At 48.7% G+C, this 21,010-nt stretch overlaps 1 protein-coding gene across 8 annotated transcripts in view; it reads right to left on the reverse strand.

Annotated features, from left to right (window-relative positions):
- NPHP4 (nephrocystin 4) overlaps positions 1 to 21,010 on the reverse strand; it is a 138,527-nt gene that overhangs the window by 82,458 nt on the left and 35,059 nt on the right. For all 8 annotated transcript variants that reach the window (XM_064363158.1, XM_064363155.1, XM_064363153.1 and 5 more), the window contains 3 exons: positions 15,434 to 15,570; positions 7,968 to 8,149; positions 7,005 to 7,131 (listed from right to left, as the gene is read on the reverse strand). In XM_064363158.1, coding sequence (XP_064219228.1) covers positions 7,005 to 7,131; positions 7,968 to 8,149; positions 15,434 to 15,570 — 446 coding nt within the window. The remainder of the gene's footprint in view (positions 1 to 7,004; positions 7,132 to 7,967; positions 8,150 to 15,433; positions 15,571 to 21,010) is intronic.

A 21,010-nucleotide genomic window follows, 5' to 3' on the forward strand; every position in this document is an offset into this window, starting at 1 on the left:
CCTCGCATTCAGCCCGGTGACATGACTTCCGGCCTCCAGAACTTGAGAGAATACATTTCTATTGCTTTGAGCCACAAAGTTTGTGGCGATTTGTTACAGAGGGAACAGGAAGCGAATAAAGTGCTGGGAGAAACCAAGCCAGTCTTTGCTGAAAGGGGCAGGAGCCTTCCCAAAATGCTGGGGAGTTCTATATCTTGATGGCAGCGGTGGCCACACAGGCGCACACAAGAACCAGAACTCACAGAATGTATGCTGAGCCCTATTAAGGTCACATATGCAAATTCTACTTGGAAAAAAAAAAAAAAAAACAAGAGCTGGGCCCCTGAAGTGCCTGACACCAAACCCCTCCGCCCCTTGCCAGGCATGAGACCCAACTGATCCCTGTCGCTGCTTCTGCTGGAGTTAGCCAGACCTCGGTTTCCAGTAATGAAAGAGTCTCAACTAACCCCTCCACCCAGCTGTGCACACATGCGTGAAGCGGGCCACTCAGCAGGGGACGGGTTTGTGGTGGTTAATACTGAGTGTCAACTTGATTGGGCTGAAGGATGCAGAAGTATCGATCGTGGGTGTGTCTGTGAGGGTGCTGCCAAAGGAGATGAACAGTTGAGTCGGGGGGGCTGGGAAAGGCAGATCCACCCTTAATCTAGTGGGCACCATCTAATCAGCCGCCAGCGAATATAAAGCAGTCAGAAAAACATGAAAAGGCAAAACCGGCCTAGCCTCCTAGCCTACACCTTTCTCCCGTGCTAGATGCTTCCTTCACTTGACCATCGGACTCCAGGTTCTTCAGTTTTGACAAGCGGACCGGCTCTCCTTGCTGCCCAACTTGCAGACAGCTTACTTAGTGAGACCTTGTGATTGTGTGAGTTCATACTTAACCAACTCCCCTGTATATGCATAAATCTCTCTATCCTATTCGTTCTGTCCCTCCAGAGAACCCTAACACAGGATTCTTTGTGACCTGCTCCTAAAATAACTCCCCAACTCATTTCCAGATGTGGGGCCCTCAGCTGTTTCTGACTGCATGGCAGGAGACGCTCACCCACGAAGCACATGGGCTGGGCAGGAAGGCAGCACTTCTAGATGTCTGTAGGAGGAAGGGTTCTGCTGGGTGCACAGCCCTGTGAGTCACGCCCGCAGCCACAGAGCACGGCTAGGTTCAACACGGAACAGGATGATCCCTGCAGATCACTCCCTGAAGCCGTGTGAGGTCCTGGAATCAGCTAAAGGCAAGAAACCTTCAGGTTGCCAAAGTGACAACCTCCCGAGTGTCTGCGGAACAGAACGCACTGCAGAAGCATGTTGACCCATGCAGGCCACTGCCCACGAACCTCATCACTAAACAAAGGAGGAAGAGCAGCTCCACGTTTAACCCGAGACTTGCAGAGTCCGTGGTGCAGAAAGAACCGCAAACAAGTGAGGCAGGACGGTCCTCTCCCAAGGCTTCGTCCAGGCCTGGGCCTGAAGCGGAAGCCTCCTCCTTGTCCTCCTGAAGAAGACAGTTCCAACAGAAGTGACAAGCTGCAGCCCCGCACCACAGCAGTGACCGAGCAGGGAGCCGCTGTCACTGTGAGAAGCACCCAGCCACGTGCTGCCACCGCAGGGCCAAAACCAAGGCGAGACGAGGACCTGCGGCTTCCAAGACTTGGCGCCCAGCGGAACTAAGCTGAACCAAGGTGGTGATGGAGACAAAGAAAGCCTTACTTCAAAACTCATCAGGACACCACCAAGTTCAACAAGGACTTCGTTTAAAAAATAGTAATAATAAATTAAAAATTAAAAAATGAAATGCAACAAGGACTCCATTTAAAAAAAAAAACACTAAATTACAGTCCAACATTGTTTCATGCTTTGTGAATTTCACTGCAGTAAAAAATAAAAATAAAAGAAATTCAGACAAATCAAAAAACAATTTCTATAAAGTGAGTCAGTGCCTTTCTTAAACCGGTAAAAGCAGCCCCACATTCAGGACAAAACAGAGGAAGACCCAGCACAATGGTCTCCTCTCTTTAGCAACCTCAAGTGTATATTGTTCATGTTCACCTACACAGACAGCTCAGCGTGGCCAGCTCTGGCGCACCTTTGACAGGAAAGTCTCAGGCTGCAGTGGACACAGACACGGCCACGTTCTGCGTGGCATCGAGCGTGGGGACTCTGCTGGGACATACGCTCTGCTCCAGGGGATGGAGACAGGATTATTTTGAAAGATCTCAAGAAAACTCTCAAGATAGCTACATTTCCAAGTTTTAGTAAATTTAAATGGATATAATTTTCAGAATGAACCATGCTCTAAGTACAGAAAATTCAAAAGCTGCAGCATTGTGGGGTCCTGGGCACCTCGAGCAGCACTCCAATTTTTGTTTAACACATTTATTTTGTTCAAAGGATATGAGTTAATACATAAACAAAAAATCAGTCAGATCTTCAGCCCTTAGAGATTTGGGGAGAGGGTTATTTTGTCATGTGACCCACAGGAAAGGACTGTATTCACCCCGAGGCCCCAGGAGGATGCCCGCTTCTTCAGACACTAAACGCAGCCGAGACACTGGGCTGGTGCTTTTTGCAGGTCTGCCCCTGCTGTATTTCATGCTCACGTTAGAGGGAGTTTGCTCCATCACTCATTCGGTCAGCAAACATTTCCAGAGCCCACACTTGCGCATGCATACAGCATTTGAGAAGACACAGCGCTGTGGCAGACAAATGAGGTCACGCTGCCCCAGGATCCTGGGAAGAAAGTGGTCTGGACAGGATGGACCACTTCTTTGGTAGTTTCTTTAGCTTCTTCACAGGGAACCCAAACATAAATTACAGTGAAAAAGCTTTAGATGCTTCGAATAAAAAAACGCAAAAATGTAACAGTAGATTAAAATCAATGAGTGTGTCTTCACAAAATGTTTGTTCCTAGTTTGTTTCCAATGACTACAAAATACTGAGGGCCAAAAGAACGCACGCAGACTCTGGTGCCTGCGTGTGACCTGAACCCGGCATTTGTCCCATGTTCTCATCAGCCCAGGTGGCCTCCTCCTCATCTGTGCATACCATTTACAGGTGAATCCTTCCACAAAGGGCCCCAGGACCCCATGGCTTTTACCTTCTGATCTGACGCACGAGGTCACATGAAGCAACTGCCAACAGCCTGGTGCACTCTGGCTCTCCCGGCAACAGGAATGTGTGAGGAATGCGGCAAGGCCACAGGGAGAACAGATCCTGGAGTCAGAGGCGACATGAGGAAGCCACCGCCAGGGAACAGACAGGCTGCCCGGCTCACGCGGGAAGACATCTGTCCCACATCATTTTCCAGAGGAAAGTACATTGCCAGGGTTTGTCCGTTTCTGATTAAGTAAAATACTTAAAACATGTACACCCAGGCCGACCGGGTGTGTGATGACACTGAGAATGTATTCAGGGTTAGATGTGATGATGGTGGTCAGTGACACTCCGAAGCTCTGTCTTTTGGAGAGACATGGCGAGCCATTTGTAGATGAAAGGATACAATGTCTATGATTATTACGTCTAGGTTACCTCCAATAACCCGGATGGAATGGTACAGGGAGATGAGACACGAGCGGTAAACAGGGGGCTGGAGGTGGGTGCGGGGACCGCACCACATGCTTCTCCACCTTTAGCTTTGAAATTTTCCATAATAAATTTTTTTAAAAAAAAGAAATGTACATGCCAAAATGTTTACAGATGAAATAAAATTATGCCTGGAATTTGTTTCAGAATAATTCAAAACGGCCTGTGGGAGAGGATACAGAAGCAGATTGTCCAGGGAGCTGGCAGCCGGGGAAGCTCCATGGGTCTCATCGCACCAGCCAGCCTGCTCTCAGCTGCGCATGCAGCTTCCAAGATACAGGGTCCTCACCAAAGACACTCAGGAGGACACCGCAGCCGGAAGGCATGACCGCACTGAAAAATCCCTGCCCAGCAGAAGCAGGCTGCTCGGGGAGACGCTGCCTCGGACAGGGTAGCTGAGGTGGGAGGGCCCCGCCAGGCCTGCCCTGGGCTCCTCTACCACCGCCACCACCATGCAGACGGCCTCGCCATTGTGCTTTTCTCCTCCCATGTCCCACTCAATTCCAGTTTCACCAGCTGGATGCTAAACCCGCTTCCAATGGTTCCGCACAGCGAGCAATCTGGGTAGAAGGCCATTTCACACGCTGCAACGTTTCCATTCCAGATTTCACCCAGGAAAGTGCAATCATGACAGTCAAGTGGAATCCAATATTCCGAGTTACAATCAACCGACACATCAGAAAGTACCGATGACAGCCAGGCATGGCAGTTCATGCCTGTAAGCCCAGCACTTTGGAAGGCTGAGGAAGGCAGATCATTTGACGTCAGAAGTTTGAGACCTGCCTGACCAACGTGGGGAAACCCCATCTCTACTAAAAATACAAAATTAGCCAGGCGTGGTGGTGTGTGCCTGTAATCCCAGCTACTCAGGAGACTGAGGCACGAGAATAGCTTGAACTCGGGAGGCAGACATTGCAGTGAGCCAAGATCATACCACTGAGGGATGACAGAGCAAGACCGACTCAAAAAAAAAAAAAAAAAAAAAAGAGACAATGAGTGGTTCCACAGCCTCACCAGCACCCGCACGCCAGATGCCCATGAAGTGGCCACCATCGAAACCACCTGCTGTCAGGAATTTCAGATAAGGGTTAAAAAGAAATAAAGTGGCACTTAAGACATCTTGGTTTCGGCATAAGAACACCATAATCACAAGTAAATTACAATTAACATTCTCTAGAAGACACTGCGAGTGAGACGCCAGGCTGCCTGCTCCTCCCTACCTTCCCCTACAGCCCCTGGGCACCACACATCAGGCATCGGGCACTGCCAGGGCACCCTGAGGCCCTTTTTCCTCGGCTCGCTCCCCAGCCCTGGCAGCCCCATCCCCCTCCATGAGCCACACCCACCCTAGAAGGCCCCTCCCACCCAAGGGAATGCACAAACAGTGGCATTTTAGCTGAAAGTTCTGTTCATAAGAAAAGCAGAACTGGAGCAGCAGTTTCATTAAATGACTGTGACTGCATCAGGTCACAGAACGCTTGGCACCTCTGGATGTCTGCACCTAATTAGGACTCGGAATCGTAGGTACTAGAGGTGTGGACAATGGCAAGTCAGCTCGCCGCTGCCAGAAGAGATCAGAGATATCAGATGGCAGCGACACCCTGACACCCTGCTCTCCGGCCTGAGGCACACCCCAATACCGTCCTCAGCATCTCATGCTCCTTCTCAGGCTGGTCCTGAGAAAGCTGCCCAGTCGCGATGGCAGGCCAGATCAGGCCAGATCGCCATGGAAGAGGTCCTGTCAGCCATTTTTTGGTTTCTAATTTACTTGTTAAAATGATACAGAAGTACCCCAATCTGCAGTTTCAGTGACCCTCAGTCAACCTTGGTCTGAAAATATTAAATAGAAAACTCCAGAAGAAAACAACCCGTAAGTCCTATACTGTGCACCACTCTGAGCAGCGTGATTAGATCTGGTACTGTCCCACTCAGAACGTCAGCCACACCTCCATCCCACGTATCCGCACAGAACGTCAGCCACACCTCCATCCCACGTATCCGCACAGAACGTCAGCCACACCTCCATCCCACGTATCCGCACAGAACGTCAGCCACACCTCCATCCCACGTATCCGCACAGAACGTCAGCCACACCTCCATCCCACGTATCCGCACAGAACGTCAGCCACACCTCCATCTCACGTATCCGCACAGAACGTGAGTCACACCTCCATCCCACGTATCCGCACAGAACGTGAATCACACCTCCATCCCACGTATCCGCACAGAACGTGAGTCACACCTCCATCCCACGTATTCGCACAGAACGTGAATCACACCTCCATCCCACGTATCCGCACAGTAGGCACTACCCACCCACTGCAGTTGAGAGGTAGAAAAAGAGACAGATACATTCACTTTCGTTACTGTATATTATGATAACTGTTCTATTTTACTGTTATTGTTGTTTGATCTCTTACTGTACCTAATTTATGAACTGTATCACAGGTATGTATATGCAGGAAAATACCTAGTATGTACTGTGTAGGGTTCAGTACTACAGAGATTTCAGGAACCCACTGGGGTCTTGGAACACACGCCCCCTGGATAAGGCAGAATACAGGACTGGCTTTTTCAAACAGAAAACTAAATCTTAAGAGTAGCAGGATTTGAGTTTTTCAAAGAATCCACATTAATGACATAAGCGATGCCCACATATTTTATTTCTTTCAACTGAACCTATAAAATCTTAGTATTATATAGGTATATATTAAGTTCCCTATGAGAAACCATCTCTAACTTGTGCAAATTCAAGCTTTACCACACTTAAGTAGAAATACATTAAAATGGCCTCATTTTTCAAAATAATTACCAATTCGATAATCATGAATTAATGCTATTATGATACATGAAAGTTACTGATGTATTAATTACTCCCAGCCAGCAGAATGTATGTGATTTGTGAAATATATATTTGGTCTTCATCCAGTTTCCTGGTATACAACTCCTGAAATTCCTGGAATTTCCAAAGTGCTATCTTTTGTGTGCTAATGAGATGACGCCCCCAGGTGGCTTCAGGATGGGGCTGCTCACAGAAAGACTAAGGCAGGGGGAGAAGAGGGACTGAAGGTCACGTTTATTATCAATGGTCAATGTTTAATCAATCACGTCTACAAAATGAAGTTTCCATAAAAAACCAAAAGGACTGGCTTCAGAGAGCTTCTGGACAGCTGAACCCACAGAGGTGCCCAAAGGGCAGTGCCCAGGAGAGCACGGGAGCTCCAAGCCCTTCCCACATTCTTCGCCCTCTCCTTCATCTGTATCCACTGTAACATTCCTTACAACAGGCTGGTAAATGTCAGTGAAGTGATTTGTACTTAGTATTTATAATGATCACGCCTGTTTTTAATGGAAAGAGCATCTACATCTATCCTCATCGCACAGAGCTCATTGCCAGAGGAAACTGAGTGCAAAAGGGCTGCTCTTACATTGCCGTCCACTCCTGCAGGGCTGCTGAACACGTACTCCAGCTGGAAGACGACCGCAAACGCGGGGTGACTGACCATCTCTGGGAGGCGGAGGCGGCTTCTCAAGACCAGAGCTTGGCTTCCAGAGCTGGGTCAGAAACACAAACCAGGGGCCCGTTAGAGCGCCAGCTCCCATCTTTCCCACGTCCACTTTGACCACTGCCACCAAGAGCCAAGAGGACACCCTCGGGGACACGGTCCACCACGCAACACCTCGTGCTCTTCCAAGTGGTGTGGAAATTCCCCAAACCAATGCTCTTTTCTTTTTTCTTAAGAGATGGGGCTCTCACTATGCTGCCATGGCCGGCTGGTCTCAAACTCCTGAGCTCAAGTAATCCTCCCTCCTCGGCCTCTCATTGCTCAAGCCTTTTCCAAATCACCAAAGTTTGCCTGCAGGCCTAATACAGCCAAGTTACCAGGAAATGCCACAGAAGATGGAAGCTCCTTCTTCAAGGCTGGCCCACAGCAGAGGACAGCTGGCCTCTGCCTGGCACCATGAGAGAGGAAAGGCATGTCGCCCTGCAGTGATGTCTGTGACACCTGATTTGGGAAGCACCGGATTAAACAGAGCAGCAGGTCTTGCTGCCCCCAGTTCTCTGTCCGATGCGAAACTAATCACAGAGCACGTCTAGAAGGCAGCATGCAAGGCCTCCACAGACCCTCAGCAGCCACAGCTCGAAGCATCCATAATGCTAACTCCAAAATTGTCAGAGCATGAAAGGAAAACAAAGTGTAGGGGGAGCTTTTTCCAAACTTCCAACTCCAAGGTTTGTTCCTAATGGGTACAACTTAGCAAGAGGAAAGAAAGAGAATGAGGAAGAACTTGCACGTGGGTGAGTCCACACTTGACATGCACAAATATCCTCATTTCATCCTGATCCTTTGTATGTCCCCACCCAACCCTGGGGACCCAGGAGGCAATACCTGGTCTTGGAAGAGGAGACCACTTTCCTGCTGAAGCTGGCTGAGCGCGTCAAGGCCACGTCCAACTCAGGTACCAGCACAACCACCTGCGGCCTCTGCACGAAGCCCAGACCGTTGTGTACGCCCACACGCAGGCGCCGCTCCAGGATCTCCAGGGCACCACAGTCCAGCAGGCCACATCCCTGGAAGAGGCACAGGCAGAAGGAATGAGCCCTGGCACAAACAGGAAGAGGGAGCTCGCCAGAATCCCTGGGGGAGGTGAGCAGATAGAAGAAATCGGAACAGAAGTTGCAGGCAACTCCAGATCAAATGATGCTTAGTCAAGATGAGTCCAGGCAAATGACAGATACAGCACCCAATCCCCAGCCACTGGCCCTGGGGCATTGCCCAGGTAGTTTTTGGCATTTCCAACACAGCATGATCCTCTCAGTGCAATGCGCACTCTCAGATGCCTTGATCCCCAAACCCCAACACTAGCTTTCCAAGGTTAAGCTGACCATCTCAAAATGCAGCAAACTCATATTTGGCTCCTTCAAGACTCCTCCAAGGTCCCACAGCCCACTTCCCCGGAGCCCACTTCCCCGGAGCCCACTTCCCTGGAGCCCACTTCCCAGAGCCCACTTCCCCAGAGCCCACTTTCCCGGAGCCCACTTTCCCAGAGCCCACTTCCCTGGAGCCAACTTTCTGGAGCCCACTTCCCGGAGCCCACTTCCCTGGCGCCCACCTTCCCGGAGCCTACTTTCCCGGAGCCCACTTCCCCGGAGCCCACTTCCCCGGACCCCACTTCCCCGGAGCCCACTTTCCCAGGGCCCACTTTCCCAGAACCCACTTCCCCAGAACCCACTTCCCTGGACAATGCTGGAGAGGTGCTCAGGGGCAGAGCTCATCACGTTTCCACTCTGTCTACCCAGAGACCTGAGACTTGGCGTACAGGGGGAACCATGCTTAGGTACTACATCATAAACCAATACAAAGAGAATCTGCCCCACAGTGGTCACTCGATATTAAAGTGTTTCCTCTAAACAAAAAATGTACAGGCGCCCTAACAAATGAACAAGGATATTCCCCCTGGCTCTCAGTGTTTATTAAATTATGTGATCTTTGCAAAATGATCCCTGAATTTTCAAGTTTTCTTTACTGTTAATTAATCAAGCTGAACAGGCCTAAATGCAGCCTATTAGTCTTCAGATAATGAAAATAAAACTATGCAGATAACTGAGTATCTGCCAGTTGGACTGGAACAAAAATACAAAGATAGCAAAAATACGTAATAAAGTGATTTTTATAAGAATATATAAAATTCAACAACGATACTGCTAAAACATCTCTACCCTCACACAATCTACCCTGAAAAACAAGCAAACAGCAGGAACTACACCAAGGAAATGGATGTTGCTACTTCAATCCTATTCTCTGCTTTGTGTTTATGTAAGCCCAAACTATGTGGAACTGCACTTTCAAGAATGGGTAGGAAGCAAACAAGTGCAGCTCATTCTTTCTCTCTCTCTCTCTCCCCCCCCTACACATACACACACCCACGCACACGCACACACACACACACAATGAATCACTTGCTAACTTCACAGACTACTAGGATGGGTACCTGAACCATTCATTCTCACAACTCAAATATTACAGCCCTACTACGTACCAACCTCCATTCATGCCCATCACGTGTCATGGTAAACAAAACAAGGTCCCTGTCCTGGCGATGCAAACACTCCCCACAGGAGACAGACAGTAGCAGAGAAGGTGGCCAGCTGCTCCCAGGAACGCCTGAGCGCCCGGGAGGAATGCAGGGTGACAGCTGGAGACACGGTGGCAAGGCAGGAACAGCACCCCTGCAAGACAGTCAGGGGACCCCATCCAGACCTGAAGCCTGAGGGGAAGCACGCAGAGATGTGCAGGAAGAAAGTTCAGGAAAGTCAGCTACGTGCTCCAGGACCCACGCAAGGACAAGCATGAGTCCGAGGCCGCGCAGGCGGAGGCATGCCAGAGTCCAGGACTGCAAACAGGCCCAGGAAGCGGCACACAGTGAGGTCGAGAAAGCGGCAAAGACCCAGCCACGCACATCTTGGAGGGCCAGGAGCCTAGGGCTCAGTCCAAGGGCAATGAGAAGCCAGCAGCATGTTTTAAACACAGAAGAGAAATGGCTGAATTTACGTTTTTACACTTGATCTTAGCCAAAAGGCCGTGAAGAGATGAATTTATGTTTTTAAAAGACCTCTTTGACAACTAAGTGAAAAATATGTTCTCTGCGACTTTCAAGTGAACATGACAGGGCCACTTCCTCAGAGAATTTCCTTCCCCCAAAACCTAAGGAGCAGAAAATGCCACCAATCAAGGATGGCGGCTAACAGAACACAATGGCCTTCAGGACCTGGGCCAAGACAGGACCCAATCCTTGAAGCTCAAAGTGGAGAGGGCAGGCACCATGCCCAACTCTGCCTCCACCCCAGGAGCTACGGCCGAGGTGGCAAAACCCTGGGAATTCCACCAAACCCTCACGGCAACTGACTCATTCACAGCTCCGGGAAAGGGCCCTTTAAGGCCATACCCTTTGCCCTGTAACCTGGAGTCCTCTACCTCTCTGACTCTGGACTTTGCCAGTGACCTGCTTTGGCCAATGCAGGAGTAACAGATTTAATCCAAACAGAGGCCTGAAAATGTCTGCACACTTCCAACTCCTCTCTTAAACACCTGCCTGCACGAGAGCAAGCCCAGACTGACTGCCACAGGAGGAGAGGCCACAGGGAGCCACGCCAACCAAGGTCATCCTAGACCGGCAGCCCCCAGCGGACCAGCCAGCTCATCACAGGCCCATGAGGATTTTCCAAGAAAGTCCCTTTTACCTCCTGCTCGAGATTCTACTAAGAGACAGGATATACATGCAAGAATGTTCAGCCCCAACCTGCAAACAGCCCAAAAGTCCATCAACAGTAGAATGGATCCATGAATCCTAGTGCCCTCACACGGACGACCATGCAGCAAAGAAAGTGAGCCAATGGAGCCACACCCACTGCAGACTCACAGGAGCACAGTCGTGAATGAAAGAAGCAAAAGGAAAACAAGAAAAAAGTATGACTTCATTTAAAGACAGGTCAAAAGCAGGCAAGCCTGTATTGTTTAGAGATGCATCTGCAGGCAGTAAAACCAGAACAAAAAGCCAAGACGTGATTAGCACAAAGTTCCGGGGGAATGGGCAGGGAGGAAGGTGCAGCCAGGACGAGATCCACAGGGCTCTGTGGGTGCCAGGCACAGGGCCTCCCTCTGCCCGCGGGGCTCTGTGGGTGCCGGGCACAGGGCCTCCCTCTGCCCTCGGGGCTCTGTGGGTGCCGGGCACAGGGCCTCCCTCTGCCCTCGGGGCTCTGTGGGTGCCGGGCACGGGGCCTCCCTCTGCCCGTGGGGCTCTGTGGGTGCCGGGCACGGGGCCTCCCTCTGCCCGTGGGGCTCTGTGGGTGCCAGGCACAGGGCCTCCCTCTGCCTGCAGGACTCTGTGGGTGCTGGGCACAGGTCCTCCCTCTGTCCGTGGGGCTCTGTGGGTGCTGGGCACGGGGCCTCCCTCTGCCCGCGGGGCTCTGTGGGTGCCGGGCACAGGGCCTCCCTCTGCCCTCGGGACTCTGTGGGTGCTGGGCACGGGACCTCCCTCCACCGTCCTTCCTCGTGTCATGCAGTCACGCAACTACACACTTCTGTGGGATTCATCATGAAAAGGGTGTGAATGAAAAGGACTCGAAGCAATAGCAAGACGTTACCCACGCCAGTCTCTTGGCTCTCTGCAGGTAAAGTTTCTCTTTTTCTATTATTATACTTTAAGTTCTGGGGTGTATGTGCAGAACATGCAAGTTTGTTCCATAGGCATACACGTGCCATGGTGGTTTGCCACCTCCATCCCCCCGTCATCTACATTAGGTATTTCTCCTATTATCTCTCCCCTAGTCTCCACCCCCTGCTATCCCTCCCCTAGCCTCCCAACCCCAACAGGCCCTGGTGCATGATGTTCCCTTCCCTATGTCCATGTGTTCTCACTGTTCAACACCCACTTATGAGTGAGAACATGCAGTGTTTGGTTTTCTGCTCTTGTGTCAGTTTGCTGGGAATGACAGTTTCCATCTTTATCCATGTCCCTGCAAAGGACATGAGCTCATCCTTTTTATGGCTGCATAGTATTCCATGGTATATATATGTGCCACATTTTCTTTATCCAATCTATCATTGATGGGTATTTGGGTTGGTTCCAAGTCTTTGCTATTGTGAACATGCTGGGAACCAGCCCAGCCCTGTACGTGGGTGCCTTGAGTCCCAGCAGTGACAGTGATGAGGGAGTGAGAAAAGAAGTAAGACAAAGAGAAGAGTAGAATTCAACAGCCTGAGTCCAGGGGCCAACGCACTCTCCCGGTGCAGGGTGAACCAAGTGGGCTCTGGGCTCCATATGCTTTTATTGGGTGCATTATCTTGTTAATCTTGCAGGCTGTGGGGAAAGGTAAGAAGGAAGATGCGGGGAAAGCATGTGTCTGCAGCATTCAATAGCAAACGTGGTTCTTCTAAGAAATGCTAACTAAGGACCCTGAGTTTTACCATCCGTTGTTTATCCAGGTGCACGTGCCAAGAGGCACAGCGGATGAGGCGGATAAGACGCCATAAGGTCTGAGCACACGCAGTGCATCAAGGGGCTTTTATCTCCTGAACATTGTCGACACAGAGCAATCAGAAATACTCCATATTCTGAGAACACAGGCAGAGCCTGTGGCGTTCCAGTTATCTCTGCCCTCCAAGACTTTCCTGTCCTGCAAGCTCCTCCTGTCCTGCAAGCTCCCAACTGCAAAGACCCTCCTGAGTCTTGTGAGCAGAGGTTGCATTCCTTCCCAGAGTTCTCGCACAAGCCCTCTTTATGAGACCCTCATGCAAACCCTGTATTGGGAAGAGATCGTGGGACCAAAGCCGTCTGCTGCCTCGCAGCCACACCACAGTGTCCCGCGGTTATGAAGCTCTCAGACGGTCTTCACTAGAGGCCTCCTGTTACCGCTTAATCTCTGCTTTTATTTTACTGCACCATAGTTTGGAGTTTTCTTAATTCAACATTTGATCCATGGCACAAATCTCAGTGTATAAAAAGCAAGCAAGCTTGTAATCATTTAAGTAACACAGGTCTGGCCCTGGCCATCTTTTCCTACAGAACAGTGCCGCAATAAACATATGTGTGCATGTGTCTTTATAACAGAATACATCATTGTATTTATTATTCAATTTTTTTTATTTTTTACTATTTATAATCCTTTGGGTATATACCCAGTAATGAGCTTGCTGGGTCAAATGGTATTTCTAGTTCTAGATCCTTGAGGAATCCCCACACTGTCTTCCACAGTGGTTGAACTAATTTACACTCCCACCAACAGTGTAAAAGCGTTCCTATTTCTCCACACCCTCTCCAGCATCTGTTGTTTCCTGGCTTTTTAATGATCGCCATTCTAACTGGTGTGAGATGGTATCTCAATGTGGTTTTGATTTGCATTTCTCTAATGACCAGTGATGATGAGCTTTTCTTCATATGTTTGTTGCCTATATAAATGTCTTCTTTTGAGAAATGTTTGTTCATATCCTTTGCCCACTTTTGGATGGGGTTGTTTCTTTCTTGTAAATTTGTTTAAGTTATTTGTAGATTCTGTATATTGGCCCTTTGTCAGATAGGTAGACTGCAAAAAACTTTTTCCCCATTCTGTTGGTTGCCAGTTCACTCTAATGATAGTCTCTTTTGCTGTGCAGAAGCTCTTTAGTTTAATTAGATCCCATTTGTCTATTTTGGCTTTTGGTGTTTTAGTCATGAAGTCCTTGCCCATGCCTGTGTCCTGAAAAGTACTGCCTAAAGTTTTCTTCCAGGGTTTTTATGGTGTTAGGTCTTATGTTTAAATCTTTAATCCATCCAGAGTTAATTTTTGTCTAAGGTATAAGGAAGGGATCCACTTTCAGCTTTCTGCATATGGCTAGCCAGTTTTCCTAACACCATAGAGAATCCTTTCCCCACTGCTTGTTTTTGCATCATGCTACCTGACTTCAAACTATACTACAAGGCTACAGTAATCAAAACAGCATGGCACTGGTACCAAAACAGAGATATAGACCAATGGAACAGAACAGAGGCCTCAGAAATAATGCCACACATCTACAACCATCTGATCCTTGACAAATCTCTCTTTGTTTCTAGAGTCAAAAGGGAAGACTCTCTTGTCCTAGGAGGGGAACAAGGAGTGGTCTGCCCACAACCCAGGTCTGAGGGCCCCTCCTTCCAGAGCTGAGAGCAGCCAGGGCTGACCCCTCTTCTCCCCACTCCATCTGGTGACCATAAGCAAAGGTGCGGGCCAAGGGGGCTGGGCTTGGGACCCCAGCAGACCGGGCAGTCTGCGTCCCACATGCCTGCTCCCACTGCTGCTGGGGACAGAAGAGCCAGGGTGGACAGACCACACTCCAAAAGCATTTGTGACAGTTCATCAGGCCCAATTTTTCCAGATCAAGGACAGACTGTCACCTAAAAAACACAAGCAGTCCTCAAACCCGCAAAGGCTTTTCCAAGACATTCTGGCATACAAACACGCTTCTGCACAGAAAATCCACGATAACTCTTGCTGTCAGAGGTGACAGGAGGTCCAGAGACAACCTCCCTGGCCCTGGTGTTTTACAGCTTGCAAGCTGAGGCATCACTGGGTTGGGGCCGGAGAGGAAACCTCAGTGCATGCTGCATGCAAGGCAGGCTGAGCTCAAGGCGCCTGCACAATGCAGACATCCCTCCCAGGGGCCACAGGCAAACAGGACAGAGAGCCTCTGCCTAACAGACAGGCAACCCCCTAGATGCCCTGCCAGGACACCTGGACAAACTCACACACCGAAAAGCAACAGACAAGAACAGCAGGAAGTGTGAACAGGCTCTCAGTGACCAGAACGCAAGGATGTGTGCCACAGGCAGGCTGAGGGGACAGTGAGGCTGGGGGCGCCTTCCCAGGGGCCAAGGTGGGTGAGATGGCCAAGGCTTCCTGCCACCTCCGGAAATGAGCCCCATGTCCCCGCTGACGTCCTCTGAACGTGGGAAGGGTTCTATGGGTTTCCCTATGCTCATCTCCTGACTTAGCTTACTTTAAATGAGGACTATTTTATGACCCACCAGAATTAACATTAATTAACATGTCAGGCCAACAGCACCTTTGTCACTGTTCAAGTTAAAACAAGAGCTAGAGGCTCTGTGGGGGCCTTGGCTGCAGAGGAAAGGGGTCCCTAAAGGTCCGGTTCAGCTCCAAAAAGCAGGGAAAGACATAACCATGTCACTTATGGCCACAGAGCCCTCCCCAGCAGCATCAGACATGGGGTCTCCCCTGCCCTACCTACCCCTACCCTGCCCCACCTCCTCCCTGCCCCCACAGGGCTCCGCCCCTGCCTGGCCCCACACTGCCCCCCCCATCAGGCTTCCGACTCCACACCTCCTGGAAGTGGTCCTGGACGAGGAGCTCCAGCAGCTCTTCCTCAAACTTCTCGAGGGTAGGGTATAGTGTGAAGAATAAGTCGTCCAAGTGCCTCGTGATGGGCTTCTGGAGGCGAGGCTTTCGGAGAGCGTCGCCTGAAACAGCAAGGGTGCAAAAAGGATCATCCTTGGGAATAAAACACCCACCAGCAGCCACCAAGGGCCCCCATCCACCCCAACCTCAGCCTGGGCCTGCAGCAAAGAAGGGTGCTTGGGATCCCCAGACAGAACACAAGGCCTAAGCTGAGCCTCCACCTCAATTAAGCAAATGCAGATTTCATTGGCAGTCCAAATTCTACCCCAAACCTCCTCCAGGAGCAGTTTTTATATTCGACAACTCAAAGAACACAGACTGCAGAAGGCAAAGTCACACGTGCGCCCCTGCAGCCTGCTCCCCTGCATGGCGTCCCTCCTGTCCAGCAGGAACACGGCCAGCCCCGCTGCTCCTTACTTTACTGCATCACCTTGAACCATCTGCAAACACACTGAACACGCACGAGCCCATCAAAGCAACCAGCAAAATACAGCCCGAACAGCACCACGAGAAAAGGGTCCCATCCAGAGGACAGTGGCCCCACGGACCTAGCTCAGGGTCCGGTGCAGAGCAGGCCTGTAAAAAACCTTGGCCGAGAAAGGGAAGGCCCAGGGCTGCCTGGGGAGCCTTCCCCACTGGCTCGGGAGCAAAGGCTCATCCAGGAGGAGGAAGGATGAACCAGCCGCTTCCCAGCCTACACACACCGTGGACTCTGCCCCGTATTTCTCCACCACTGTCATCTTCCGGTCCTAGCTCCATCTATTCCTACATTTTAATGACCACTTACATATGTAGATTTTTTAAAGCTAATTCCAAAGTTGAAAAAAAAAAAACACTGGGGTAACACTCAATACTGATGAATCTGCCGTCAAAAGAGCACTCTACTATCCTGCGGAAGGGTATGAGTCAGTATCACCTTCGCCTTAGTGTAGATCAGAAGCTTTCAAATCTCACTTTCTGACCCAGTAATTCCACTTTTTGAACCTATTCAGAGAAAATAATCAAAGACAGAAGCAAAGATTTATGTGCAAGAACATTCAGTAAAACTTTATCATAATAGAGAAAAATCGAAACAACCAAATGTTCATAGGAGAATGTTCATTAAACTGTTAGTCATTCATACCAAATCAGAACAAAAAAATCATATGATCAAAGGTTATTTAAGAAACTGAGAAACAATCATAATATTGCAAGTGAAAAGAATAGTAACATATAAAACTAGATTATTCCATTTGATAGCAATGTGATTTAAATGTTTATGCACGCAGATGTATGCATGGATATCTGCAGGCAGTAACTGTAGATTATTTCCTTCTTTATAGATTTCCATACTGTCCCCATCACAAACTCACATTAGATTTGTCCAACAGAACAGAATAGACATTCTAGAAATAAATTCATGTACCTACAGCCAACTGATTTTTAACAGGTGCCAAGAACATACACTGGGGAAAAGACAGTCTCTTCAATAAATGGTGCTGGACAAACTGGACACCCACAAGCAAAAGGAGATGAGACACCCTACCTCTCACCGTAGAAAAACGTCAACTCAAAATATATTAAAGACTTAAACGTAAAACCTGAAACTATGAAAAAAAACACTAGACGAACACAGAAGAAATGCTTCGTAACACTGGGCTGAGTAGGGATTTTTTAAAGTAACACTGGGCTGAGTAAGGATTTTTTAAATAAAACTGTCAAGCACAGGCAACAAAAGCAGAAAGAAATAAACGGAGTATATCCAAATAAAAGGTCTTGCACAACAAAGGAAACAAGCAAGTGAAGAGATAACCTGCAGAATGGGAGAAAATAACTGTAAACCAGCGATCTGGCAAGGGGTTAAGATCCAGAATACATAAGGAATGTAAGCAACTCAACAGCAAAAACACTAGTAACTTGATTTTAAAATAGGCAAGAGACCCTAATAGACATTTCTCAAAAGAAGACATTTGAACAGCCTATAGGCACATGAAACGACGCTCATAATCACTAGTCATCAGGGAAACGAAAATCAAAACCACAATGAGATGCCCCCTCGCTTCAGTGAGAATGGCCATGATCAAAAAGACAAAAGAAAGTGCTGGTGAGGACGTGGAGAAAAGGGAACGCCTACACACCGTTGGCGGGATTGCAAATTAGGACAGCCACTATGGAAAACTGTACAGAGGTTCCTCAAAAAACTGAAACCAGGATTACCATATAATCCAGCAATCCCACTAGTGAGTACAGAATATCCAAAGGAAATGAAATCAGCCTGTCAAAGAGGTATCGCCATTCCATGTTTACTGCAGCACTATTCACGATCATGGTGACACAGAATCAACCTAAGTGTTCGTCAGCAGAGGACTGGATCAAGCAAAGGAGTATAGGAGTATAGGAGTATATACGCACAGTGGGGTGCTTAGCAGCCATGAAAAAGAATGAGGCCCTGCCGCTTGCAACAACACCACACAGACGGACCCAGCAGACGGAAGGTAAAGTGAAATAAGCCAAGCACAGAAAGTCAAATACCACATGACACTCATATGTGAGAGCTAAAAAAATAAAGAGTTGGTACCACAGAAGCAGAGCATGTAACAGTGGTTCCCGAGACTGAGGAGGGGAGGAAGGCAGAGGTTGTCAAGGGGTCATGGTGCAAGTTACAATCTGATAGGAGGAATAAACTCTGCTGTTCTTGCACAGCAGGGTAATGATGGTTACCAGTAAGTTGCTGTAAAATACAAAATAGCTAGAAGAGCGGCCTCTGAATGTCCTCACCACAAAGAAATGACGAGTGTGGGAGATCTGGTCACCCTAATACTCTCATTTGATCATTGTACAACATATAAGTGTATTGAAACATCAAATTGTTCCACATTTGATAATTGTCAAATGTGTCAAAATTGTGTCACAATTACAATGTGTCAACAAAATTTAACAGTATGTTTCAAAAAGTTGAAGGAGAAATAATACAAACTAAAATAACAGAGGACAAAGGCCATTTACCAGACCGACTTCCTTTAGGATCACCTGTGTGCCATGGGTGCCCCATCATAAGGGGCGGCAACTCAATGGAGGAATCAGGGTCACTAGGCATCTGGGAGGGGGCAGAACTCAGCGTTCCTGGAAGTGGGTTCTGTGTGGCCATCCCATGACCAGGGTGCTCATGTACCCCAGGCCCAGCAGCCATTCCGATAGCTGTGACCCTGGTCTACACAGAGAGCTGAAGACGCAAGTCCCATGCACAGGAAGTCATTAGGGGAGGAAAGACAGGTTCCCACCAGGACAGCCAGACTGAGGAGCTACATCTGCAGTGGGTAGAACCTTCCAGATCCTGGAGGGCCCAGGAAAGCTGGACAAGGCTGGGTATCCTCATTGAGTCGCTTTTTCCAGGCCATGTCTTGCAAGTATCATGGGCTCTGGAGTAAAGCGCCTGAGCCCAAGCCTGGTTCTGCCACCAAGTTACTCTGGAACCTTCGAGATACCAGTCCTGGACAAAAAAACAACTGGGCCTGGTGCTGTCTTGCCTTCGCACATCCGAAGGGCTAGCAAAGGGAAAAAAGATCAGACCTCCCAGGATGCTCTGCGGTGGGAGGCTTGGATCTGGGCTGAATTTCAGACAGAACTTTGATGATGAGACGCTAGTGCTTTACCAATCCATCTCATTTTCTCCCCAAATACATCTTTACGAGCAGGCCCTATTATTGTCCCCATTTTATAACAGAAAAACAAAAGCAAAGACTTGGAGAGGCTAGGACCTGACCTGAGCTCACAAAGTGGCTAGACATGGAACAGACACCTGCCACAGGTCTGTCAGCCTCCAGCATAACCCAACAAGCATCTTTTCACTATCTGAAATCATTCATTCATTCACTCATTCAACTAACCAACCAACAGTGGCAACCAAGACAAACATGAACTCCACCTTGGCAGAAGTGAGCCCACAGCAGCAGAGGTGTGCTGGCCCTCATATTCTGCAGCTGAGACAACCTTTAATTTACCTGTGTCCGAGTCTCTAGCTAGGAATGGAATTCCCAAATAACAGCATTGCTCCTATGGAAAAAACACACTCCACCCTACAACAATCCATTTTATTCTGGAATTCCCACAAACACACTACAGAGAAAATGGGGGTTGCCAGCAAACCCTTCACAAGCAAGAAGCCCCTTCCCACTGATATCCATTAGAGAGCCCTGAGATTCCACTGGGCCCTAACAGGCTCCCACGGTCCATAGCCTCCTGGGGACCTATCTCTTCTACTAAGGATATTTAATTCACCAGAATGTACTTCAAAAAATAAGAACACTATAATAGTGGCAGTGGAATGAAAACTAAACTTGGGAATGATTTAAGCAGGACTGAAAATGACTTTGAGCTAGTCCAGGTTTCTTCTAAAACACCTTGTATTGCCTTTGGTGACTGGTTAGATTTGAGGTCTGCCCCTACCAAAATCCATTCAAGAGAGAGCTGACATATCTCCTAAGACTGCACCGCAACATCCTTAGCACCCAAGCCAGGGCCTGCTTCACAGTGTCTACACAATAAATACTTGTTGAATAAATCAATGAATAATGAATGAATTAGTGAATATACAAAAGATATACACCAAACTATGAGCAGTGGTTTTCTCCACGGAGTGAGATGAGAAGGGAAGACTTTCAGCTTTTACTAAATATATTGAATAAAGATGAACTCTGTGGTTTTAAAATGGCCTTTAGCATTGTATAAAGGGGGCACACAATAGACAAGCTGCGTGGGCACTGGTCAGAAAGCAGCCTCAAGGCCAGGCAGTGGCGCAGGTCTGTGATCCCAGCACTCTGGAACGCCAAGGCGGGTGGATTCCTTGATGCTTGAGCTCAGGAGTCCGAGACTAGCCTGGGCAACATGGAGAAACCTGTCTCTACAAAAAATACAAAAATGAGATGGAGGCCGGGCCCTGTGACTCATGCCTATAATCCCAGCAATTTGGGAGGCCAAGGTAGGTGGATCACCTGAGGTCAGAAGTTCAAAACCAGCCTAGCCAACGTGGTTGAAACCCCTATCTACTAAAAATACAAAAATTAGCCAGGCATGGTGACACAGGCCTGTAATTCCAGCTACTTGGGAGGCTGAGGCAGGAGGATTGCCTGAACCCAGGAGACAGAGGTTGTAGTGAGCCGAGATTGTGCCACTGCACTCCTGCCTGGGTAACAGAGCAAGACTGTCTTAAAAAAAAAAAAATGAGCCAGACATGGTGGCACATGTCTGTAGTCCCCACTACTCAAGAGGCTGAGGAGGGAGAATGACTTGAGCGTGGGAGGTAGAGTTTGCAGCAAATCAAGATCATGCCACTGCGCTCTAGCCTGAGCAACAGAGCCAGACCTTGTCTAAAAAAAAAAAAAATAGAATTAGAGAAAAATCTGGCTCTCATTTTACATATATATATACATAAACACACACAGATAATTTTTAAAGTTTAAGAAGTAAAATAAAAAGCAAGCAGAAAGCACCCTCAGGGCCCACACAACACTGGCACCCCACACA

The sequence above is a fragment of the Aotus nancymaae genome, unplaced genomic scaffold (assembly GCF_030222135.1).
Source record: "Aotus nancymaae isolate 86718 unplaced genomic scaffold, 86718_ANA_hifiasm-v0.15.2.pri h1tg000053l, whole genome shotgun sequence".
NCBI classification, from domain to species: Eukaryota; Metazoa; Chordata; class Mammalia; order Primates; family Aotidae; genus Aotus; species Aotus nancymaae.